At 39.4% G+C, this 26628-nt stretch overlaps 1 protein-coding gene across 1 annotated transcript in view; it reads left to right on the top strand.

Annotated features, from left to right (window-relative positions):
- The first annotated feature begins 22196 nt into the window (after nucleotides 1-22196).
- The window catches only part of ERC2 (ELKS/RAB6-interacting/CAST family member 2), an 887162-nt gene continuing 882730 nt past the window's right edge, over nucleotides 22197-26628 (top strand). The window contains exon 1 of the mRNA XM_047850845.1: nucleotides 22197-22853. Within this exon, the coding sequence (XP_047706801.1) occupies nucleotides 22197-22853 (657 nt within the window). The remainder of the gene's footprint in view (nucleotides 22854-26628) is intronic.

Genomic DNA, 26628 nt, shown 5'->3' with positions numbered 1-26628 from the left:
TAGGAGATTTGGGATTTGGGGAGGTGAAAGTAGACCTGTGGAGCTGGAGATTAGCTTAGCTGGGGATGCTAGATGATGAAAGAGGCCAGACAGAGTGAAGGCATGAAGACCCTGTGATCCATTAAGGAGATGAGGTTTGAACTTAACCATCAAGGGGTTTTATCTCTGACACAACCAAAGATGCTGGATTCTCTTTATTCTTTCATTCTACTTTCATGGCAATAACTACCTGCTTTTGGTGTTTGTGGGAGTATAGGGTTTGAAATTGGCATGAGCAAGTAGTAGAATGACCTGGAAAGCAATAGAAAGATTGTGAATATGGTCTTGGGAATCCTAGCACTGCCCATTATGATTCCATTGACCAAACACAATTTATGCAGTTTTAATACCTTTAAAAGACCACTTTCCAGGTGAAGATGCTCCTGTTCTATAATGGGACTCCACACTGCTTGTTGGCTTTGAGAATCTCTCCAAATGTCATCAGGGACCAAGTTCTTTTCAGTGAGTTTTGAGTAGAGCACAGAGAGTATGGCTCTTGTTTTAAAATCTTTGAACATGTTTACAGTTGGCATTAAACTGACTTGGTTAGGCTAAAAGGAAATTCATAGTATACAGCTTCTGAAAGTGGTGTAAGAAAGTTCACGAACGGAAATGGTGTACTCCCTGAAATGTACAAAACTGAGAGTTATATGCTGGAACCACATTCAATGCCCTATGCATATCAGTTGCCTATGACTTTACTTTCGTATGACTTACACCACTTTGTACTTTAGATGGTAACATTGCTAAAGTTCCTTTCATAACATTAATCTTGACTTCTGTGCTTCAACTTATGAACCAGTGTTTTGAGCTATTATAATCATGATCTTAACTCTCAAGAAGTAGTTTTATTTCAGCAGCACTTACCATATTTGTATAGCAGAGTTTGTGTGATTATTTGAATATTTCTGGAATCTTGTCATTATTTTATAAAAAGTAAGTGGAAATATAGGCAGTGATGTAGGAGAAGTATGAGCCTTATAAACTTAATGTAATTGAGGCAAAGATGGAAACCATTAGACATGCCCAGTATGGATGGTGTTTACCTTCAGTCAGATGCTTTGTACTTAGGTTGGCCACCTGTATATAATTGTGAGAGATAAGAACAAAATTGAAGGCTATGGACATATGAGGTGTTAGAAAAAAGCTTTGGGGGATTATGATAAAGGACAAGATATAATTTGGGATTTTATTATTTATTTGTTTTGGTAACAGAGCTTCCCTTTTTAACATGTAAGTGTAGTCAATTTTTGTTCAGCTTTTAAAAAAGCACATATTCAGAAAGCCATTTTCTACAAAAGTAGGGTATAGAAATTGAATTTCTCATCAGTCTTTTTTTTTTTAACATTTATTTATTTATTTATTTGAGAGAGAGAGAGAGAGCAGGGAAGGGGCAGAGGGAGAAGGAGAGAGAGAATCTTAAGCAGGCTCCATGCCCAGTGTGGAGCCCAATGACATGGGGCTTGATTTCACGACCCTGAGATCATGACCAGAGCTGAAAGCAAGAGTCAGATGTTTAACCGACTGAGCCACCCAGGTGCCCTGAATTTCTCATCAGTTTTATTTATGAGAGTCCACCAGAGTCAGTAACCTATTCCTCTGGTTTGCTAATTGGCACAGTTGATCACTGTGCTAACAAAATTCTCTGTGTATTTTGGCAAGCAAGTAAAGAGAAACCAAAGCAAATAAAATGGTACTTAGCAAAGGATACACTTCAATGGATTTTCTTGATGCTATGGTTTCATTTGGTGCACTAGAGAGCAGAAAAGACTCAATGCATCTTAGTCTTCATCATAAGCCTTAATGATGCTAAGATGGTACATTTGGAGGCAAAGAGAAAGGGTAGAGTTAAGGTTTGTGTATTGTTATCCCCATAGCTCCCTAATTCTCCAGGTCAGGAGGGTATGGTGGTGATCTGTCTGTCTTGGAAAATCTGTTATATCTGGGAGTTTATCTAACTTCCTTTGTGGGCTTACCCCACTTCTAAGCAAAGGCTTGAATTGGATGCAAAATTCTAGTTCCTTTTCATGCCTCTTGTGGCTAAATGGCAAATGATAAATCATGGGAGGTGTTAATTGGGTGGAAGATGGAAAACGATAGCTCTTTGATTTTTAATCTCTTCCTGAAACTGAGAGACTTAGTTTAAAAGGCAGGTGACTATTGGGCTAGAAGTTCACGAAGCTAATAAGTAACTACTATGTGGCAGGCATTTTGCTAAGCATGTTTAAGAATAATCTCATTTAATTTTTACAGTAAGTCCATGATCCAAGTATTATTTCTCATGATGAGGAAGTAAGTGTTTAGAGAAGTTAAGACACTTGCCTTCAGTGGCAAACCCTGAGACAAGTATTCTTGTGAAGGTAATTATTTGCTATCACCAGTAGGTGAACCAGGGTATGAGGTAGGGAAGAGAAGGCAGACAACAGATGGGACGTTATTCAGGAAGTTACTCCAGTGGTGACTGGAGTTTAATCTCACAAGGAGACTCTGAAAATGGGGTAAAACCCCTCCCTTAGGATGATCTCACATGAGGGTTAAGCGAGCAGGGATGTGTAACCAACCACCAGCTTCTGTCAGTTTTTTTTCTTTTCTTTTTTAAAATATATTTTTATTATTCTTATTTTTTTATTGTGGTAAAATATATGTAGCACACATTTACCATTTCAACCATTTTTAAATGTACAACTTTGTGGTTTTAAGTACATGCACGATGTTGTGAAACCATTACCACCATCCGTCTTCGGAATTTTTGCATCAACCCAAAAGGAAACTCTATACCCACTAAACATTGACTTCCCATTCCCTCCTGCCCCCAGTCTCTTGGCAACCATTATTCTACTTTCTGTCTCTTTGAATTTGACTATCCTAGGTACCTCATGTGAGTGGAATCATATAATATTTGTCCCTTTGTATCTGGCTTAATTCACTTAGTGTTGTATTTTCAAGGCTTATCCTTGATGTAGCATGAATGAGAATTTCATTACTTTTTAAGGATGAATAATATTCCATTGTATTTACATACCACATTTTGTTTATCCATTCATCTGTCAATGGACATTTGGTTTGTTTCTACCTTTTGGATATTGTGAATAATGCTTTGGTGAGCACAGACATATAAACATCTCAACCAGTTGTTTTTGAAGGTGGTTACTTTCCTCGAACTTGTATCTTGCACCCTACAAGAGCAGAGTAGTTTTCCAGGGTTCAAAAGAAGTCTTCAGCAGGGATGCTGATATTGGTGGTGTAAAGTGCTTTGCTCTAAAATGTTCAAGTCAGAGGGCGTCTGGGTGGCTCAGTCAGTTGAGCGCCTGACTTCAGCTCAGGTTATGATCTCACGGTTTGTAGGTTCGGGCCCCATCTCGGGCTCTGTGCTGACAGCTCAGAGCCTGGAGCCTGCTTCGGATTCTGTGTCTCTCTCTCTCTCTCTCTCTCTCTCTCTCTCTCTCTCTGCCCCTCCCCCACTCGTGCTCTCTCTCTCTCTCTCTCTCTCTCTTTCTCTCTCTCAAAAATAAATAAATGCTAAAAAAGTTTAAAATGTTCAAGTCAGAGGGACAGTAGAAGGGTACTTAACAGCATCTATTCATAAGGTTGTTAACACAAGTAAGTGGAGAAGCTGGTATTTGAATCTTGAACTCTTGACTCAAAGCCCATGCTTTTAACTGCTCTGCACTAAGCGGCCTTTAATTACAAGTGTAATAGTACTGGGATACAAAGATGAATGAGACATGGCTATTGCCTTTAAGGATCTATCAGGGTTGAATCATCTGTCTTGTACAAGGCTCACGGAAAGACAGTGGCATCACTTGGTGCAATCTGGAATGCACAGAGCCATTCATTGTAAGATGGAATCACAGATAGCAGGTGCATGGGGCCCCTTTCTTTGACATCCTGTGGTGAGGCATGCTTGGGCCAGGCAAGACTGGGCTCTTCATGGGATTGTGCTCCAGGGCAGGCACTCACACACGTGATAACCATTGATGTGGTGAGTTCTAGCCTACACCCATTGATGTTTCCTGCCCTTCACTTGAGCTGTTTGCATAACTATATTATCTCAGTAGGGTTTATCCCCCTTCAGGCCTCTCCAATGATTGCCTTCCTCTTGATGTCCAAGCATTTGGAGCAGCTATTTGTTAGGAAAGAAATCAGTGCCCAGGAATGATAAAGAGAATACATTTGGGCGCAGTTAAAATGGTTAGTTATGTGTATCTGTGCCTCAAAAGACATCACTTACAAGTGATTTGCATTTAGAGACCTAAGATGAGACATTTTATCCCTGAAAGAATAACATTACCAGACTGGTATTATGGCAAAAGGAGGAAAGAAGTGAGGGAGATGAATCAGTGAGAAAATGCTCCTCTATATTTTAACCTAAATGTTAAAATTTTGTTTTAGTCCTCCATTTGTGGGATCTGCATGTATTTGTCAGATATTGCTAGGTTATGTTGAGGTAACAACCTCCAAATCTCAGTGGTTTATTTCTCTCCCAGGGGTTGTCTGTAATGCTGCCCTACCTTGTCTTTATTCTGGTTGTCAGGCTGAAGGGAATGGTCCTTTTCTTGGATGAGCCGGTCTCACTTACAGAAGAAAAAACGAATGGATTACTCATAAGATGGCTCCTACACCTTTTGTTTGGATATGGCATGTGTTACTTCAACTTGCATTGCATTCGTCAAAACAAGTCACATGGCCAAACCTGATGTCAGAGAGGCAGAAAGGATTCTTTTTTTATGGGAAGGAGAATATAGGAATGAGCTGACTAGAGAGGGACAGTGAATATTTTGAACAAATGATGCAATTTGCTGCACTAGTGAAAAATTTACCCTCGTGTAAATTGCTTAGCAACTTTTTCAATCAGCCAATCTTTGTAAAGCCATTGCAAATGTTTAATATTGTTATTCCTCTTTTATACATAAGAAAGATTGTGCTTAAGGGTCTAGTTCTCTTCCTGGGATACATGTTAAACCACCTACATAGGTAGTATTATTATTTCTAATAATTCAATCAATTTACTTTCTTTCAAGAACTGATCATAGAGATTGAAGGGAATATAAGGCTCAGAATTTGAATGCTTTTCCTAGTCATATGTGAAATTAATAGAGGGCAAAAACTAATTATTAACAACAAGATGATCATCCTTTAAGAAAACAATACAATGTGTTTGTAGTTAATATTGATGATGGTGAGTGTTGTTGTACTGGGTATTTACTAAGCCCCAGGCACTGTACTGAGTACTTGCATGTGCTCTGATTTCATTAGGACTGACCTTAGTTTTGTGAAGTAGCCATTGTTACTTCTGAGGCCATTGTTATTTACTGAGGCTCAGAAAGTTTTGTGAACTTGCTTAAGGTTAAACAGATAATAAATGTGGGATTCAGGACTTAACCAGAGTTTCTCAAAGTTGGATGAGATACCTTTTAAAATAAATAATTTGGGGCTCCTGGGTGGCTCAGTGAGTTAAACGTCTGACTCTTAGTTTCGGCTCAGGTCATGATCTCACTGTTTTGTGAGTTCAAGCCCCATGTTGGGCTCTGCACTAACAGTACAGAGTCTGCCTGGGACTCTCTCTCTCTCTCCCTCTCTTTCTACTCTTCTCCTGTTCACACTGTCTCTGTCTCTCTCAAAATAAATAAACATAAAAAAAGTTAAAGTAAATAATTTGTAGAACCCCAGAGTTGACTTAAATCATTATTGTAATGATACTTTTAATTGTAGGGGAGTTTTTGTGTATTTTTTGTTTGTTTTGGGTTTTTTTTTTTTTTTTTGGTTTTGTTTTGTTTTTAGCCCTTGCACCTTTATAAAACCTAAATCAATTTAGAAATTAAGTACACTTCAGGGTGCCTGGCTGTGCTCAGTTGGAGGAACATGCAACTCTCCATCTTGGGTTGTGGGTTTGAGCCCCATGCTGGGTGTAGAAATTAGTAAAAATAAACTTAAAAAAAAGAAATTAAGTACACTTCCTTATTACTAATTCAATTGAACTATATTTATTTAAGCACATTAGCTAAATTGCTACTTGTAACAAATATGATACTGACTATTCTGGGTGGGTTCTTTGGCAGTCTACTGGTCTAACCTGCTGTATGGTGGATGGTGACTCAATTCTCCCACCATATTTACAGTATTCAACTTCTGTGAAACTTTGATTCATGCTGAGGAACTGGACCTCCCTTACCTTTCACTGAGTGAGAACACATCATTTAGATTCCCAAGTCCATCTTTTTCCCTTTTTCATTGACTTAAGTTGATTCCTGAAGGCAGGACATATTGCTCAGACACAATGGTCATGGCTGCTGTGATCATCAAGGATATCCTTACATTATTTGTTTTCAGAGTATTGAAATAAAAACAACCCTAAGTTCTCACGAGATTTGTAAATTCCCTAGACATAGCTATGGATCTGCCCCCTCCTTGGTTCTTGCTCAGGTTACAAAACTGGATTTTCTCTCTCTAGTACTACTCTGCCTTTCTTTCATAGGACTCTCTCCATCTAAGACCACACCCTATACTCCTAGAAAGGTTCTCATCTATTTGCAATATTCATAACAGCTGGCAGCCTTGCACAATAATTAGAGATATTGCTCATGTAAACTCGAATAAAGGGGCTGTGGCTCCCTTTTGATATGGAGGGCTTTGGGTCTCTGGAAGGCCAGAAACCATATTACAGATTTGTTTTCTAGAAATATTGTTGAAATGCTGTAATTTTCCTTTTAATATATTTATATTTTGGGTAAGCTTATCCTTATCCATGCACTAAGAGTTTTAACTAAGTTTCTTGATGACTTAGTACAGTTATTAACTTTCATTAACTTTCTTGATAACTTAGTACAGTTATTAACTTTCATTAAAGTCATAATTTCAGTTTTTAGAGGGGTTTCTTTTTCTTTTTCTTTTTTTTAAAGATTTTCTTTTTAATCTCTATACCTAAGGTGGAACTTGAACTCAAAACCCCAAGATTAAGAGTCACGTGCTCCACCTGCTGAGCCAGCCAGGCACCCTTAGAGGGGTTTCTGAGTACCATTCAGCACCTTAAACTTGGCTCTTGCTAAAGGCTCATGTGACTCCTCCATGGTCATCAGTCATATTTTTGAGAGACCCTGGAGTTAAGATGTAGCATTTATTCTTTCTTTTCTTTGCAGAATACATAGATAAATGCTTATCTCTCAAATGTGCATATTTAAGCCGTTTCCCATCTCTTGCTATTGATGGTGGTCCTTTTTTCCCCTTCTTTTTTGGAATAGCTTGAAAATTTGCTAAAATTTTTCCTTGTGTACATGATTATGTGCATATTCTTTTCTAGCAAAAGCCTATTAGACATAATCCTTCATGTTGATTTTAAATGTAGAAAAATTTTGTGTGATTGAATTTTTAAGGGCATAGGGGTAGAGTTCTTATTCTTTTACCTTTTTACCACTTTCTCTGAAACATCTGTTAGTTGACAGACTGAGGAATTTTTAGTGTAAGACCCAATAATTCCCAAATATTCTTTTTTGTAAGTACACTATAGCCAAAGCTTTGGCAATTGACATTTTACATTTGAAGATTAAAGAAAATGCACAGATGTTTTAAAAATGAATCTAAAAACCTTTTATCTCTTCAGTGCAACCAGCTTAATTTGTTACATTTATGAAACTTTCTGAGGCACTGAATAATGTTGTTATAGTCAGTTTATTATATTAATCATAATTATCTTTTTATTTTTGACTTAGCATCTCAGATTTCTGTATTTACTGTTTATTGTTTGAGATTTTGCTGTATTTTTAACTTGTGTGTCTAACTTGTATACTAGTTAGTGGTCTATTCCTTTTTTTTTTTAATTTAAAAAATTTTTTTTAAATTTATTTTTGAAGAAGAGAGAGAGAGCATGAGTGGGGGAGGAGCAGAGAGAGAGAGAGGGAGACACAGAATTCAAAGCAGGTTCCAGGCTCTAAGCTATCAGCACAGAGCCCAGTGCGGGGCTCGAACTCACAAACTGTGAGATCATGACCTGAGCCAAAGTCAGACGCTTAACCGACTGAGCCATCCAGGCGCCCCAGTGGTCTCTTCCTTTAACAAAAGTTTTTGGGTGTTTCAGGTTTTAAACTTAATCTTTAGAATAAATTGATAAGAGTTTGACATTAAAACTGCGGAAATGGTTACTGGAGAATGCAGTTAGCTAATACGTGGATCTACAGAGTCCTTACCTTGTTGTATGGAACATAGTCAGCCTCTTCACTTAAGCACCTTACCATAAAATAGAGCCAAGGCAGCTGAACATGTAATCATGCTAAATCTGTACATGGAAAACAGTCATTATAAAGCGAGTTTGAGGAAACTAAAAGAGAGAGTAGTGATGTGTGGATGAATGTGTTTGAGTTGCAGAGTGCTTCTTGGAGAATGATGGGAAAGCATCTTTTAAAATCTCTGCTATATCAAGCTCGACTTTTTTTCCCCAATTCATGTCATTGTGGAATTTAAAAATGAAATGGTTTATTATTGGGACTTTCAATACCTACAGATGTGTAATATTGTAGCCTGAGGAGGATGGGAAAATGGCCATTTTTTCTTTCCAGTTTTAAAAAATGGTTGCTGTCTTGAACAGTTTTCAATAGCAGGCTGAGTTTGACTCAGGAGTGTCTGACAAGGCAAGCTCCGTGGACTGGGAGGACTTAAGACAACTTGGAATTTCTAACCCGGTGTGTCTTGTTCTGGTAGCCTGGAGCTTACCCCAGTTAGCTTTCTTTGACCATTAGCCGTGTGCTGGGTGTTGTGCTAATTACTTTTCTTTTCTTATCTTATTTAAGCTTTCCCAAAACACTATGAAAAGTCTTTTACAGCTGAGAAGAGTGAGGATCGGAGAAGTCAAGTAATTTGCTTCAGGCTACACACTAAGAAATTAAAGATGTGTCTCCAGCCAGATCCTTTCTTTCCTTTGTAAAAAACATTGTCTCATCTTCCTGGTTACAATTACAAAATTGTTGCATTAACTGTCATGGAAGTGATTTCAATGATTGATGAAAATATCATAATCTTAAATATATTCTTTCAAATGTTCAAAACTGTTTTTCGTATCTTCTGTGTGCCCTTGGGTCTGATCAGGAAGAGCCCCTGCACCTCAGGTGCTAGAAGGCAGGCTCTGGCCCTCGTCTGACTGCATCTTCCCCGTGGGGGAGGAGTCTGCTGGCATTCCAGGGTCCACTCTGGGTAGCCACGGGCCTGGGACCTCCCTTCCTAAATGACCCTGAGTGGACTTTCAGGGTCTGTTTGGGCTTTTTTGCCAGGTCTGCCTTTCTAAGGAAAAATCATGCTCCTAGTGTATATACCCTTAGGTCTGAAGTTGCTGAGGGGCACCTATTTGTAAAAGTATAGACCAGGTGTCAGCAGACCACTGCATCCGGCTAATGTGGGCTGCATCCAGCTGATGCTTGTTTCTATAAATAAAGTTTTATTGGAACACAGCCATGCTCATCTGGTTACAGAGTGTCTACGGCTGCTTTGTGCTGAAATGCAGAGTTGAGTAGTTGTGACAAAGACCGAATGGCCCACAAAATCTAAAATATTTACTGTCTGGTTTTTTATAGAAAACGTTTGTCAGCCTCTGATCTAGACAGAGCTAGCCTAGTGTTCAGGCTGCAGAGTTCAAGTGTGTGAGACCCCCTGGGCTGTGACTGAGCTAGGGATGGGGAGAGAGGGATGTTGACTAGGGGCAGGACGGCCTCTTGGTACTATGTTTTGGCCAGAACTTTGAAGAATCCAAGAATTCTTAGTTTAACATTCAAACTTTCCACATTTTTTTTTTATGTTTATTTTTGAGAGAGAGAGAGAGAGAGAATGAGAGAAAGTGCATGCATACGTGCAGGGAAGGGGCAGAGAGGGAGAGGGAGACAGCAGGGAATCTGAAGCAGGCTTGGAGCTGTCAGTGCAGAGCGCAATGCAGGGCTCAAACTCACAAACAGTGAGATCATGACCTGAGTCGAAGTTGGACGCTTAACCGACTGAGCCATCCAGGCTGCCTACCTTTCACATTTTTATATTTGTCAAGATAGGAAGATAGAATACATTTTATTTACCAGTTTGTTAGCTTGATTTATAACTGTAAAATGTATGGATATATGGTGTTTGGCCTCTATTTGTAGTCCTGCTCTGGGCCCCAGATAGGACAAATGTTAAACCTTGGGGTACAGTATAAGGGTTTAAAGTAGGAGACAAGAGATGATCCAATAAGTAATCACACAAATTAATATGGAATTATTATTTTTTTAATAAAGTTTTTTTTAATGTTTATTTTTGAGAGAGAAAGAGAGACAGAGTGTGAGCAGGGGAGGGGTAGAGAGAGAGGGAGACACAGAATCTGAATCAGGCTCCAGGCTCTGAGCTGTCAGCACAAAGCCCTATGCGGGTCTTGAACTCATGAAATGCAAGATCATGACCTAAGTCAGATGCTTAACCAATGGAGCCACCCAGGTGCCCCTAATATGGAATTATAAAGTGAGGAAGGCTTTTGGGTCATATGTGGATTGTTCAAAAACCTTGCTCCAAGTTTCATTTGTCCAAATTAAACCAAAAATGCTGGAACCCACCTGCCAGCTTAGCTGGTAGTTCCAGGTCTTTTCTCCAGGGCTCCCCCACCTCTCTCCACTCTCCCTGTCTCCTTCCCTGACCCCTGACCCCAGAATTACACTGCCCCAAAATAAGGGGGTTATGGATATAAATCCCACCCCCAAGCCCAGAGATGGCTTCTATCCAACTACTCTGCCATATGATTGCATCTTTGTGCCACAAGGTGTTGCTATTGAGACCGGTCTTCCTCAGAAAGATGCTATGGTCCCCACTATATGGTCCTGTAAGGGAAGGCCAATCCAGTTTCCCAGTGGCCGGCTCAGCCACTGGTGTGTCATGCATGGTGCAGCATATGCCACTGGTGTTTCAGCCACATCTCAGCACTCATGGCCTATATTTGGAACATGAGGGTTTTCTCGTGGCCTCTGTGTAGTGCAGGCTGGATGTACCAGGGGAGCAAATATCTGCAAATCATGAATGGGTACCTTACCCTTATGGAGGTATAATTCTGAGGCAGGTTCTTCACTGTGTTTCAGAGCTCCTTCAGCAGGACTGAACCCAGTTTCCTAGCAGAACTCTCCTTGAAGATGTACTCTATATTGACTTCCTTCACTTCCATGTCTTTGCGCTAAATTCCCTCCTGAGTGCTTCCTGGGATTGCCTTCTAAATGAACCACCTGTACCCAAACCCTTGTCTCAGTGTCTGATTGTGTATAACCCTTCCTGGAACCCATGGGCTTCCTTATGAGTCATATCCTTGTGCATAGCATTTGTGCCCCACTGCACAGGCTCCAAACAGCATGGAATGGTCTCCCACCTCACTCACATGCTTGTCCATACAGGTTTCTCCATGGCTTTTGGGTACTTGTTTTGAGTCCCAATCACTAGCCTGGATACCCTCTTATCTTGAAGTAATTATTTTGTTTTTGGCAGCTGTAGTATTGTTTGTAACCATGTTTGTCTCCTCCCACAGAGCTCACTTACTCTGAATCCTGGGCTTTGCAGGGGCACCTGGGTGGCGCAGTCGGTTAAGTGTCCGGCTTCAGCCAGGTCACAATCTCGCGGTCCGTGAGTTCGAGCCCCGCGTCGGGCTCTGGGCTGATGGCCCGGAGCCTGGAGCCTGTTTCCGATTCTGTGTCTCCCTCTCTCTCTGCCCCTCGCCCGTTCATGCTCTGTCTCTCTCTGTCCCAAAAATAAATAAACGTTGAAAAAAAATTTTTTTTGAATCCTGGGCTTTGTGACTGGAGTGCCCATGACTTTCTGCCCTGAAGGCTCCAGAATCCTTTGTGCATAGTGATTACTCTCCTTTATGCTGTCCCATTTTGCAAACCAAGGGTCTGAGGAGATGCAGTCTTGATTTGGGTGTTTCATACCAAGAGAAAAGAACATTATGCTTTAAGAGAACACAGCCAAGAGATCTGACTTGGATGGGATGGACCATGTAGAGGGTATGCTATTAGATGTTGTGATCTAAGTAATGACTGGGAAAGAGCCCTGCAGATAGAATAGCACAGTTGAAGCTCTGAGTCAGGAAGGGACTTGATACTACTGAGCATCAGAAAGGAAGACTCAGACAGGGTCAGTGAAGAGAATGGCAAGAGAGGAGGCTGGAACTGTTGGCAGCAGCAAAATTGTATAGGGCCTCAGGCCACAGAAAGGATTTCGGTCTTTGTGCAAAGAGCACTGGGATGCTTTGAAAGGTTTTAAGTGGGTCGGGGAAGATCTTTTGTGATCAGAAGTATACTTTGGAGTACAATTTGTAAGGCAGAAGGGGGAGGATTTGAAAAGGAGAGATGCTTTGGGATGGTATGGGAGAGCTGAAGCAAGTCATGTCAGTGCAATAGGGTGGTGATGGTAGAAGTGGAAATAAAGGAGCAGATCGTGATTGATTTTGGAGGCAGAATTGGTAGGATTTGATAATGGACTTTAACTGGATGGTGAAGGAGAATGAATTCTTTTTAAAGATATATGAGTAAGAGTGGTAAAATTCAAATGCCTGTAGGGACAAGCATGAAAAGAGGGAATCAGACTGAATGTAAAGTAATAGGGAATGGAGGGGACTGTGGCATACTAAAGGGGGCATGCTCTCTCTTGAAGGGGTGGCTGCTGGTTGGCTCTAGCCAGTTGTTGTCACATAGGGAAATGATTTTGACATTGTCAGATTTTCAGAGTTTTAGGAGAAGCTGAAATCTGTATTTTAATGTGAAATGTCTATATCTCTATGTTTGTAACTAGACCACAATTCTAAAGAACACTGTGCTAGCCATATATAACACACTTGCGGGCAGCATCTGGCTCCTGGGCAGCTGCTTCTTGCTTGAGATTTGTTCTACATTCTGTCTTCTTCTAGAAGGATTTCAGAATTAACTGTAGTCCTGTGACACAAAATTTTTTAAAAGTTTGGGATGCTGAGAAGAAAAAAAAAGGATATTTTAATTTGGGCTAAATCTTGGGAGATACTGATGATCTCAGCTCACACGGTCTGTCAGCAGGGCTCAGGTGATGGGCTGAGGCTGAGATTTGTGGAAATAAACTTAACCTAATTTAGAGCAGATAGCAGGAAGTGCTTTCGTCTTAAAATAGACCATTCCAGTCTGAGACACTTGAGGTAGACAGAAATCAAGACTCTCTACCTTTCCCTGCCCTGAGCTTACAGTTCAAGAGTCCATAAACCTTTTAAAGAATGAGTGGATGAGTATATACTTTATTTATGAATCCATATGCAATTAGAGAAAGTATTCTTATAGGTTTGTAACAGCATCTTTGATTTGATTTTGTGTGTGAACCTTAAATGGAGCTTACCCTTGAACTTGGAATTTTATTCATGAAGTGCTTTTGAAGTGAAAAGTGTCATGCAATTAATTTCTTTGGTGTTATAGTCAGCAACATTTGTCTGTTTCTATGCTCAGTTTAATCTAATTAATAATTTATCCTTCTTAGGATGGTATATCACAACTATATAAGAAAGCAGGTGTTTTTAGGAGTTTACAAGAAAGCTCAATGATTTAGCCTATCTTGGCTTCATAATAGTATTTAAAACAGTAAGAGCTTAACTTTGGCCTTATTTCTTATAATGCATTTATAGGTGGGTGGAAAAGCTTAGAGATGGTTTTCGTGCAGTCAGTCATGGAAAATAGAGCATTATTGATTGCTGAATAAAGTTGATCTCTTTGCTCTTTCTCAGGGATTCATTTTAAAAAACCAAAAAAAAAAAAAAATTAGGATAGACGTAATTAGGAAAATACAACCCAAAAAAGCCCAAGTGTCAAAACAAGTACCTAAACATATTTCAGGTGATTTAAACACAGCTGGGGATGGGGGAGGGGGTTGTGAGTGACTCAGTAGAATAAGTAGGAATCACGAGGCTTAGGAGGACATGACAGCCATGAGACTTGCCTTGGCTTACCTTGTCAATTGGGCCTACCTCATCTGTGATATGAACATCATGTTATGTGCTAGCTAGCTATAAGGGTAAAATTGTTCCAGGAAACCATCCTGCTCTTTGTAAATCTGGGGAAAGAGACTAATTCCCAAATACAGTGTTGGGCCTAGGTGACTATTTATAATTTATTGTTAAGAAGCAGATGTATACTGATGAAGAAATTATTCTGTTACCGTTTTGATGGACTCTGAAGTTCCTATTTGATTTAGTAAGTTCTGTGGAATTGTATATAATGCCTCTTTTCTGGTGTGATCTTGGAGTAGGCAACATCCACCTGTTTCCTCACTTAATAGACACACAGACTGATGATGATGGACCTGTATTCCTTTTGACGTTTTGGCTTTTCTATTGAGTGTTTGAAAAATAAATACAGAATTGTATTTGTTTCTTGCTCTAATAGGGTCATAACTCCAACCAGTTATTATTTTGATCTTCTGTATTTCCCTTTGAGAGGTCAGTTCTGATTCTTTTGGGTCACTTTCATGTCCTTGCCCTTAAAGCAGTGCCTACTGCCTATAGCTGTCTGCTCCTCAAACCAGGTTAGATCTGAGATGAAGAAAATTCTAAGAAAGTCTATTCTAGAGGATAAAATTTCCATAGACAGAAGCTGTGTCTCAGTATTAAACACTGGGAATTAAGCTGATGCTTAAAAATTATTTGTTATATGAATAAATCAAAATGTTCAGTGAAACATTTCCAGGACTTCTGAAGGGAAAAGAGGTTTTCTTGTCAAATAAACTTGGGAAAAGCTACATTATATACTCACTATTGGAAGAGTCACAATAAACATTAGTGTTCTAAAGTCTCTGACACATCTTGGTATAAAATCAAAACCCCCGTTAGCCTTGTTTACCTGAACATTTGCCAAACTGTCAAGAAAGCAGTGGCATAAAGCAGGACTGGTGTAGCACACTATTGGTACTTAAATACTTCTTAACATGTATTTACCGAATATGTAGAACTATGATCCTGAGTTGGATAATTCAAGGATTTTTGGTAGCCTTGAGAGAAGATGGTGGCTTCCAGGATATATTGAGAGTAAAGAGTAGAGGCTGTGGAGGTGAAGTAGCCAAAGGTAAGGGTGGGAGTGTAAATTACTTCAACATTTCTGGGTGGAATTTTGATACTGGGTATTAAATCTTATAATTCTACTTCCAGAACTTTATCCTAGGGAAATGGTAAGAGATGTATACAATGTTTTATCAATCAGAATATTAATTATGATATTTCCAGTTTTAATTTTTTTTGGTTTTTGTTTTTTGAGAGAGAAAGTGAGAGCATGAGTTGCAGAGGGGCAGAGGAAGAGGGAGAGGGAGAGAGAGAATCTTAAGTAGGCTCCACGCCCAGTATGGCTTACCTCACAACCATGAGATCATGACCTGAGCCAAAATCAAGAGTTGGATGCTTAACCAACTGAGCCACCCAGGTGCCCCTATGGTATTTCCATTTTAAAAAGAAATTACCTAAGTGTCCCCATATAGGTGATTGGTTGAATAGTTGATTAGATAACCATTCAATGAACATTAAGTCACTGTTTCAATTCTTTTGCTGTATAACAACCACCCCCCTGCCCCAAGCTTTGGAGGCTTTAAACAATAATTCATTATTTCCTATCACTCTTTGGGTTGATTGAGTGGTCCTTCTGTTACACATAGTGTTAATTGTCACTCATGTACTTAATTTCTGATGGCAGCTGGGCTGGAAGGTCTAAGATGCCTTGTCTCTAAGGTGTCTTAATGCTGGCTGTTAGCAGGGATACTTTGGTTCTCCTTATTGTAGCCTCTCTTCACGTGGTGTCTAATCTTCTGGGTCTTTCTGTGTTACTTCTCTTTCCAGTAAGGTAGCTCAGACCTTAGATCTCTGTTTTTTAAGGGAGCAAAAGCAGAGGCTAGTAGGCCTCTTTAGAGCTAGGCTCAGAGCTGGAATAGTGTCACTTCTGAAGCATCTACTAGCCAAGCAGTCACAAGGTCACAAGGCCAGTCTAGATCAAGATAGAAGGAAAATAGAATCCACTTCTTTGTGGAAGGTAAGACAAAGGTATACAGGAAGCGGAGGAATTGGTGGCCCTCTTGGAGACATATGGTGCACATTAAAAATCATGTTTTATTAAGATATTTGGGTATTAATGTTAAGTGGAAAGAAGGAGATGACATTGAGATAAACATTGACAAAAAGGAGAGTACAAGAATTTATACATACTATAATAATTACTTTTGTCTAAAATTACACACACACACACACACACACACACACACACACACACACTGAAAAGAATTGGAACCAACAACATCAACAGATAGGGCCTATCAGTGCCAGGATTGGGAGTGTTTTCATTTTCTTCTGTATGCATATCTTTATTTTAAAGTTTTTCTACAATCATCTATTAGTTGCTTTATTTCAATTAAGAAAACTGATCATTTATTGGCCAGTTAGAAAGTCTTTGACAAATTTCAAATATTAGAAACATATATGTTCTATTCTATGATCCCAATGCCAAAAATTAGAATGACTAACCAAAATTAGAACCAATTAGCCAAGAACTTCTAACCACTTTGACATTTAAGTATATCTTTCTGAATAATCCCTGGGATAGAAAAAAATAAAAAGAAAAATAACAAGCTATTTACAAATGACAAGGGTTCTTTCTATACATAAAATCCTGGAATATGCAGCCAATGCGTAATCTTACATGCATTCATCAGAAAATATTATTGAAGATAAATGAACATTTGATGCAAAAAGGCAAAGTAAACACAAAGAAAGAAATTATTATCAAGGATAAAGAGATACTGATAAAATGGAAGAGAGTATGTAGTAGAATATATTGACAAAACAAAACTGTATCTTTAAAACACTAAAAAAGTAGACCTACATTTGTCATATGGTCATCAAGAGAAACAGAAAAAAATAAATGACATTAGGAATGAGATGAGGACATAACTGGAGGAGATTTAAACATATTTAAGGAAAAGTTACACAAAGCAATATCACTAAGGCTGAAAAATCTGTATGGAATGGACTGTTTCTTAAGAAACATTTTAATGATCATTGGTACAAAATAGGTAACATACCTGAATAGATCACTAAACCTAGTAAACAATAAAAAGGTAATCAACAACCAAGCCAATTCAGTTTTATGGGTGTGTTCTGCCAAACATTTCAGGGACAGAGCAGTCTGTTATGCTAACTGTTCCAGAAAATGTGAAAAATGGAAAGCTTCTCAACCCATACCATGACACTACATAAACCTGATACTAAGCCAAAAAAAAAAAAAAAAAGAGAACCCAAGGAAACTTGGAGCCATTGTCAACATGTATTGCTCTTTAAATAAAGAAACATTGTTTCAAACAAGTTACTATATCTCTGTATATCATATGTTATATGTGTGTTATGTGTATGTACGTTTCTAAATGATCAGATCTACTTTTTGTTCTTTATTCAGTTCTCCAAAGCCTGGGCCAGCTGGGCTGATAAAATCACCACAGATGAAATCTGTGTGGGTATAAATTTTATTGAATTTGGATTGGGACCTCCACCCTAGCTAGAGACCTCAGAAATGTCTGCCTCTGGATACAAGAGGAGAAGACAGGGAAAGAGCAAGTTAGATTTTATCACTTCTAGGAAGACAACTCTGTAAGTGGTGGCTCAGCTAGGACCTAGATTCCTAGATTCTAAGCATAGCAAAAATAACACGTTCATTTAACTGTTGGAATTTTTAGAAGGGAAAAAAATATTTTCTTAAGTTCACAGTGATGAACACCTACATTAAGAAAAAAAGGAAGATCTCACATAAACAACCTAACTTTATACCTTAAGGAACTAGAGAAAGAATAAACTAAGCCCTAAGTTAGTAGAAGGAAGAAAATAACAAAGATCAGAGCAGAAATAAATGAAATAGAGACTAAAAAGACAGTAGAAAAGATGTTTATTATAGAAAATTTAACACATGCAAATAAAAGGAAGAAAATGAAAACCACTTAGAATTCTACCACTGTTAACATTTTTTTGAATGCTTATTTATTTTGAGAGGGGGTGGGCAGAGGGGGAGGGAGAGAGAGAATCCCATGCATGCTCTGTGCTGACAGCACTTGAGGCTTGATCTCACAAACTGTAAGATTAAGACCTAAGCTGAAATCAAGAGTCAGACGCTTAACTGATTGAGCCATCCAGACACCCCTGTTAACATTTTGATGTGTGTTGTTCCAGTCTTCTCTGTAGGTTAGTGTGTATGTATGTGTGTTTTACAATGTGGTTAAACCATAAACATGTTTTGTAGTCTGCTCCAACACCCTTGCTCTGACTACTCTGTCATGAACATCTTTCCATCTCATTAACTATTCATATTACGGTCACATTATTCTACTGTCTGTCTCTCTCATCATATATGTAACTACTATTGTTGGAACTGTTGATTTACCTTTCCTACAGAACACATTATCATGAAAAAAATCTTAGATACAAAATGATTTTTTTTAATGTTTATTTATTTTTGAGAGAGAGAGAGAGAGAGAGAGAGAGAGAGAGAGAGAGAGCAAGTGAGGGGAGAGGCAGACAGAGAGAGAGACACACACACACACACAGAAGCTGAAGCAGGATCCAGGCTCTGAGCTGTCAGCATGGAGACAGCCGGGTGCAGGCCTTGAACCTGTGAACCGTGAGATCATGACCTGAGTGGAAGTCAACCGCTTAACTGACTGAGCCACCCAGGCACCCCCAAAATGATTTGTGTATTTTTTCAAGTAAAACAAAATAAAGTCCTGAGCAACATAAACATATTTATTTTTAATTCTTTTTAAACAGGAGCTTAATTATTTTTAGGGACTTTTTAGGGAAAGGAGGTACTTTTATGGAAAATATTTTTCATACTATATATGAGGACTCTTTAGGGTATAAGATACCCCAACTAGAATGGAATGAAAAAAGAAACTTATGAGTGAATGTATCCATTGTCTGTTGCTCCAGAAGTCCTGCAGAACATCCAACTGCGAAACATCATGACATGCTAAGAAGTATTTTTTTAGTCCATGAGTGTATGGAGCTCATTGGACTTGCTCATGCATCTGTGGTCAGCTGGTGGTTGGCTAGGCAGCTCTGCTGATCTTGGCTGGGCTTGCTCAAATGTCTTGGGTTTGGTTGGCTATTGGCTAGGACACTGTGGCTCTATTTTATATTTCTCATCTTCCATCAGGCTACACTGGGCATATTCTTTTTTTTTTTTTCTTAAATGTTTATTTACTTTTGAGAGGGAGAGAGAGACACACACAGAGTTCAAGCAGGAGAGGGGCAGAGAGAGGGAGACAGAATCTGAAGCAGGCCCCAGGCTCTGAGCTGTCAGCACAGGGCATGGGGCTTGAACTCACAAACCCATGACATAATGACCTGAGCCAAAGTCAAACGCCGACTGAGCCACCCAGGCGCCCCTACACTGGGAATATTCTAATTAGTACTACAGAGGAAAATGAGCAAAAGAGTAAATACACAAATGCTACTTCAGGCCTCTGCTTCCTTTGCATTTGCTATCACATTATGGGCCAAAGCAAATCATATGAATGAACTCAGAGTCAGATGGGAGGGCATGCCAAGGGCATAGATTCAGGAAGGGGTAAAGAATTGGGGCCTTTAATGCAGTCACTCTACCTGACATGTGTAACTAAACTGGCCTGGGGCAGATGTACCTTCAGTGACTGCTAGATCCAGGGTATCAAGTGATGTCACTTGGTTTGATTTCAAACTATCTAAAGTTTGGTTTGCTTTCCTTTGCATTAGTTTCTCTCCCGGGGAAGCCATTTCCACATGGTAGTACTAAGAAGCGCCACATCAAAGCAAGACAATTCTAGCTGAAAAAGAGCTTATCTTTTCCAATTGTTCCAGCTAAAGTATGGCATAAATCTTTTTGGACCAATGTGGGTCACATGCCCATCCCTAACCTAAGGTCATTCAGCTAGCCAATGTTAGAGTGGAGATCTGAACCTTGGTTTGCCCCTTTCCAAAATCTGTGGTCTTAGTGTCTAAAACGCTGAAGAAAAATAAAGTACTTTACACATATCCTAAGAAGAAGAGCAGGAAGCCATGATACACCCCATTAAGGCCATTTGGGTCCTAACACTGAGGGAATAATCACAACCCTGTAGCCCAGTTACGTAAAATTGTGTACCAAAGTGCTTGAGTAACCATGACAGGGAACTTCTACTATTTTTCTCTAGGGGGTAAGGGACCAGGAAATCTAACACGGTGTACTGTTCTTGTACCATTTCTGTACAGGTGTGGGGTAGTGTGGAGTGAATATTTAGGTCAACCAAAATGGAAAAGCAGTCCCAAAACACCAGCCTGAAAGATGTATGTGAAAGGAGAAAAAGCCAGGATTGCCATTTTCTCTGGTAATAGCATTTAGGGATCTGGCTAGATATATATGAGTCTTGATGGTTGAGCCACCTCTTTTTAAAAAAAAAATTTTAATTTTAATTTTTTTTAATTTTATTTTTTATTTTTAAAAATTTACATCCAAATTTGTCAGCATATAGTGAAACAATGATTTCAGGAGTAGATTCCTTAATGCCCCTTACCCATTTAGCCCATCCCTGCTCCCACAACCCCTCCAGCAACCCTCAACTTGTTCTCCATATTTATGAGTCTCTTCTGTTTTGTCCTCCTCCCTGTTTTTATATCATTTTTGTTTCCCTTCCCTTGTGTTCATCTGTTTTGTCTCTTCAAGTCCTCATATGAGTGAAGTCATATGATTTTTTGTCTTTGACTGATTTCACTTAGCATAATACCCTCCAGTTCCATCCACATAGTTGCAAATGGCAAGATTTCATTCTTTTTGATTGCCAAGTAATACTCCATTGTGTGTGTGTGTGTGTGTGTGTGTGTGTGTGTGTGTGTGTGTGTGTAAATACTCCATTGTGTGTGTGTGTGTGCATATATATATATACACCACATCTTCTTTATCCATTCATCCATCGATGGACATTTGGGCTCTTTCCATACTTTGGCTGTTGTTGATAATGCTGCTATAAACATGGGGTGCATGTGTCCCTTTGAAACAGCACACCTGTATCCCGTGGATAAATGCCTAGTAGTGCAATTGCTGGGTCGTAGGGTAGTTCTATTTTTAGTTTTTTGAGGAACCTCCATACTGTTTTCCAGAGTGGCTGCACCAGCTTGCATTCCCACCAACAATGCAAAAGAGATCCTCTTTCTCCGCATCCCTCGCCAACATCTGTTGTTGCCTGAGTTGTTAATGTTAGCCATTCTAACAGGTGTAAGGTGGTATCTCATTGTGGTTTTGATTTGTATTTCCCTGATGATGAGTGACGTTGAGCATTTTTTCATGTGTCGGTTGGCCATCTGGATGTCTTCCTTGGAGAAGTGTGTATTCATGTCTTTTGCCCATTTCTTCACTGGATTATTTGTTTTTTTGAGCCACCTCTTTTTCTTCTAGCTTCAAAATGGTCAATAGGTTCAAACTCCTGAGTCGATGCTAGTTGATTGGTGGTAAACCATCTAGAATATTATGTTGAGAAGAATTCCAATCTTAGTGGAAATGAGGACAGTGATGGATTAGTGATGTCTGGAATGAGTACAGAATGGAGAGGTAACAACCTGCTTGACTGTTATTTGATATCCTAGGAAGCAAAAGCTTCTCAGAGTTACTGTCAAGCCACTTGTGTATGGGGGGGGGTCACACCCCTAGGATGGAGTATTTTATAGCCAAGTTCTCTATGAGGAGGAATTCTATGGTGAATTTTCTGGACGTCCCAACTGTCACTTAGCACAAACCAAAATGCAAAGCTTCATTTTCCTAAGAAAAAACAAGTTTCCTTTTTGCTGTGAGGACTTTTGACCTTGCTTGGGGGTAGGGTGGGGGAAATATACAAAATGTTTGCATGTTGTAAGTAAAGTTTGGGGTCATTCAAAAAATGAACATGGGTGTGACTCTCTGATGTTCATGTATCTATCATTATCATCATTGATCTATAAATGTATTTTTAAAAATATAATACAGTTTGTTTTTGATTATCTTTTTTCTCATTTTTCAGGTCTCTATTTGGAGTCATTTTCTGGTACAGATGGTGAAAAATATGCAGTGAAAATTCAGGCCAATAGTGGAAATACTGGCTTACCTCCCAACTTAGTATAGCATTCCTTCTCTTCAGTAGCACCTCATAATAGAAGAAAAATGTATGGAAGTGCAAGAACAATCACCAATCTGGAAGGTAGCCCTTCCAGATCTCCTCGTTTGCCAAGGTCTCCTCGTTTGGGCCACAGAAGAACAAGCAGTGGGGGAGGTGGAGGAACAGGCAAGACACTGTCCATGGAGAATATCCAGTCCCTTAATGCAGCTTATGCTACGTCTGGACCCATGTATTTGAGTGATCATGAGGGGGTGGCTTCGACAACTTACCCAAAGGGCACCATGACTCTGGGAAGGGCCACAAATAGAGCTGTATATGGAGGCCGAGTCACAGCCATGGGGAGTAGTCCCAATATTGCTTCTGCTGGACTTTCCCACACAGATGTTCTTTCATACACGGATCAACATGGTGGTCTGACAAGCTCGTCTCATCATCACCACCACCAGGTCCCCTCCATGTTGAGGCAGGTAAGGGATAGCACAATGTTAGACCTTCAAGCCCAGCTCAAAGAACTTCAGAGAGAGAATGACCTCCTCCGGAAAGAGCTAGACATCAAGGACAGCAAGTTGGGATCTTCCATGAACAGTATCAAGACCTTCTGGAGCCCTGAGCTCAAGAAGGAGAGAGTCTTGAGGAAAGAAGAGGCAGCCCGAATGTCTGTCCTCAAGGAGCAGATGAGGGTTTCCCATGAAGAAAATCAGGTAGGTTATGACTCATCTCAGGGTTTTTCAGCCTTGGCTTCTCATTGAGTAATTGATGCTTTGCAGATGGCACCATGACCTGTGCAGAAGGAAGTTTGGCCTCATCAAGAAAGCTATGGCTTAGTACGTGTTTGACTTGGAGACCACAAAAGGGCATAAGAAATATGAAATTATGGCTTATTATCTTATTTTCCAATAACTTTTTCACCCTGTTGCTGAAGGGGAGGAACCATTCTTCATTGCCTAACTTTTGTACTTGGTTAATTTGTTTTTCTTTTTCAGCAGTAACAACAGCAGCTCAGATGTACTTCCCTCTGCATAGAAGAAGAAAATGTTAATTTTTGCCAGAGTAGACACTGTAACAGCAACATTTAGAGAGCCACACTTGACTGATCAATTGACTTATTTTTGAAGCCACAGCAGCTTTATTTCTTTCTAGAATGAGGGGAATTTATTCTCTAAATAGCAAACCAAACATTAAATAGCACTGGATAGAATGGGTTTGGTATCATCTTGGAGAAACACAATAAGTTTTAACCTGGTCTTTCCTTTATCCATTCATATTAAATGCACATGTATTATGTGCAAGGCACCTTCTTATTCTTCTTTAATCTATCTTCCATGTCATAGCAAGATTAGTTTTCCCAGGGCCTACTTGCATTATATGCCATTTCTCTGCTTTAAAGCTCTCAATTATTGCTTATTGCCTTCAGAGTGAAGTCTGCCTCTTTGGCTGAGCTGACAGCATCATCAGCTGAAAGGCCAGAGCCAGCCTTCCCAGCCTTATCTCATACCTCTTCCCTGCACATTTCCTATGCTACCTGCACTATACTTGGTAATTCCTGCACACACTCAGGGTTTTCCACCTCTATTCCTTAGCTTTTTCTGTTCCCTTTCACTAATGGCCTTCTCAGGGCCTCCTCTCCTTGCCTCTCCCCTTTCAGTGCCAGCCAGTCTCCATTTCCAAATCCTACCTATTCTGTGAGGTTCATTTATCTGCTGCCGTTTTCATAAGGGTTTTGGAGTCTGATATGCCTGGGTTTAAATCCCAGCTTCACCTCTTACTGATAGTGAGGTAAGTGCTATGAGATGGGGAATAGAGAGCTCTGTGCCATTTGGCTGAAAAATTCCCAGATATCATTTAACTTTCTGTAGAAATTTGAGATAATTCTAACTTGGCTGAACTAGTGATTCTTCAATAATTGGTTTGGATGTTGGCCTAACAAAGCTCTCTGCCTTTCTTGGGGTTATCTGCTGGCCCTCCTGTTTCCCTGGATACCACACTTTGGAGTCCAAGTATCTTTAGAAGCATTTCTGATCTGTGTGAGAATCTGCTCTTCTTCATCCTGCTTCTATGTGTAGAAAGCAATCACCTTATCCTTTTAACTATCTGACAGAGCCTTTGCTGGTTTTCAGATGTGGAAACGTGATTTTTAGTTGGAACAGAAAGTTTTGTTCTTCAACCCTAAATCAAATCTATGCTCCTCACTATCATTTCTGCTTTTATTTTTTTTTTCTTCTGACTTTGCTGGTTCATGATGTCCTTATGAACCTGTTACTGCTATGTGAATTTCCCTAGTTCTGTATTGGTTTTCTTCTTTTTTAGTTGCTTTGGAAAATGGTTACAGCAGTTTAGGAATGATGCAAATAGCGACAAAAAGTGTGAAGGCCATTCTTTAAACTGTCAGTTTCAAAGTTACTTTTATCCTATGCTCCTATCATTACATTTTTTTGAGCAGAGACCCCCAACTTATACATGTATATTTATGATGTGCTATTATGCCAATATATTATGTGTCTATTCTGACATTCATACAGATGTAAATATGGAAGTGACAACATAAAATAAATAATATATTGAGGTACATTTTAATGATGCACAAAACCTTTTTGGTTTGTAAAAACATTTTAAACCCCTTTTCTATTTCATAAGGGTTAGTTTTAGTTTAAAGTAGAAAATATCCATAGTTCTACTTAACTGTCCCATGTTGCCTTAAGCCAGAAACAATTGAACACTTGAGGGTGCTCCCAGTACCCCTTCCTAGTTCTGGAAACTACTATGATCACAGGCTATGTTTGGTACTATGGGTGCCATATGACCATGTGACATATGATCCAGTAAGAGCCCCAGTATTAACCTGTGTATTAAATAGAAGTAAAATGTAATTATTTTCTTTTTTAGGTTAAAAATATAAAAGGAGGAAGAAGCATGGAGAGTTTGAAAAGTCAATTTGCTTGCAATATGAGGTAGTATTACAAAGTAAAGAATCTAAATATTGACAAAAAGCAAGTTATTTATTTTTTTTTATTTTTTATTTTTTTATTTTTTTTTTTTCTGAAATTTATTGACAAATTGGTTTCCATACAACACCCAGTGCTCATCCCAAAAGGTGCCCTCCTCAATACCCATCACCCACCCTCTCCTCCCTCCCACCCCCCATCAACCCTTAGTTTGTTCTCAGTTTTTAACAGTCTCTTATGCTTTGGCTCTCTCCCATTCTAACCTCTTTTTTTTTTTTTCCTTCCCCTCCCCCATGGGTTCCTGTTAAGTTTCTCAGGATCCACATAAGAGTGAAACCATATGGTATCTGTCTTTCTCTGTATGGCTTATTTCACTTAGCATCACACTCTCCAGTTCCATCCACGTTGCTACAAAAGGCCATATTTCATTTTTTCTCATTGCCACGTAATATTCCATTGTGTATATAAACCACAATTTCTTTATCCATTCATCAGTTGATGGACATTTAGGCTCTTTCCATAATTTGGCTATTGTTGAGAGTGCTGCTATGAACATTGGGGTACAAGTGGCCCTATGCATCAGTGCTCCTGTATCCTAAAGCAAGTTATTTTTTAACAATTGAAGCACCTCTCTTTCTCCTCTGGGAATTATGTCAGGATCCCTTTTAGAGGTATTGGAGTACCTATTGGTCAGGATAGGGTGGTAATCAACAAACCTCAAATCTGAGTGGCTTAACACATCAAGATTCCTTCCTTATTCACCTAAAGTGTGAAGTAGGTCAAGTGAGTCTCCAGGGCAGCCCTCCTCCAGGCAGTGACTCAGGATCCCGGCTTTCTGCACCTTGGCACATGGCTTTAAGAGTTACTACACCAGAGGAAGGGAGTGCCTGGAGATGGCACATTGGCTTCACAATTCCTTGGACTGGAAGTGACATGATTGCAAGGGGTCAGGAGGTATAGTCCTCTCCTCTTTCCAGGAAGGAGAGTCAGATATGAAGGAACACTAGAAACTTCTACCAGTGAGGTTTTTATGTTTGTCAAAAAGTGGAGTTAGATGAAATAAAGTTAGGGGAACAATCCAGATTCCTGCTGTTGCTGCTGTTTCTATTATTACTGCTACTGCTACCGATAGACATCTGTTGGGGTTTACTATGTGCCAGGCATTGTTCTTAGAACTTTGTGTACATTATCTTATTTAGTGTTTGTGTCAGTCACCTGAGGTAGGTGCTAGACTTTTTCTCATTTTACAGATGAAAAATAAATGTAAGAAGAATAAGCAGCTTGCCCAAATGCACACAGCTAGTAAATGAGAGAGCTGGGCTTTAAGGCTTTGGTATAGTTTATGCCAACGGCTAAGACTTTATGTTCACTAACTCCTTAGAGGATCACTGAGCTGTGAGTATAATCTTATCATCATATGTGTTAGATGAAAAAAAAAAAAAGACTAACTCTGATAAAATGATTAAGAATGTGATTTAGTTTAATTGGGATTTTTATTCTTAATTAGGAATTTATTTCTTTTTCCCAGAAGTGT

This window comes from Prionailurus viverrinus, chromosome A2 (assembly GCF_022837055.1).
Source record: "Prionailurus viverrinus isolate Anna chromosome A2, UM_Priviv_1.0, whole genome shotgun sequence".
Taxonomy (NCBI): Eukaryota; Metazoa; Chordata; class Mammalia; order Carnivora; family Felidae; genus Prionailurus; species Prionailurus viverrinus.
This window is presented reverse-complemented; position numbering and strand designations above follow the sequence as displayed.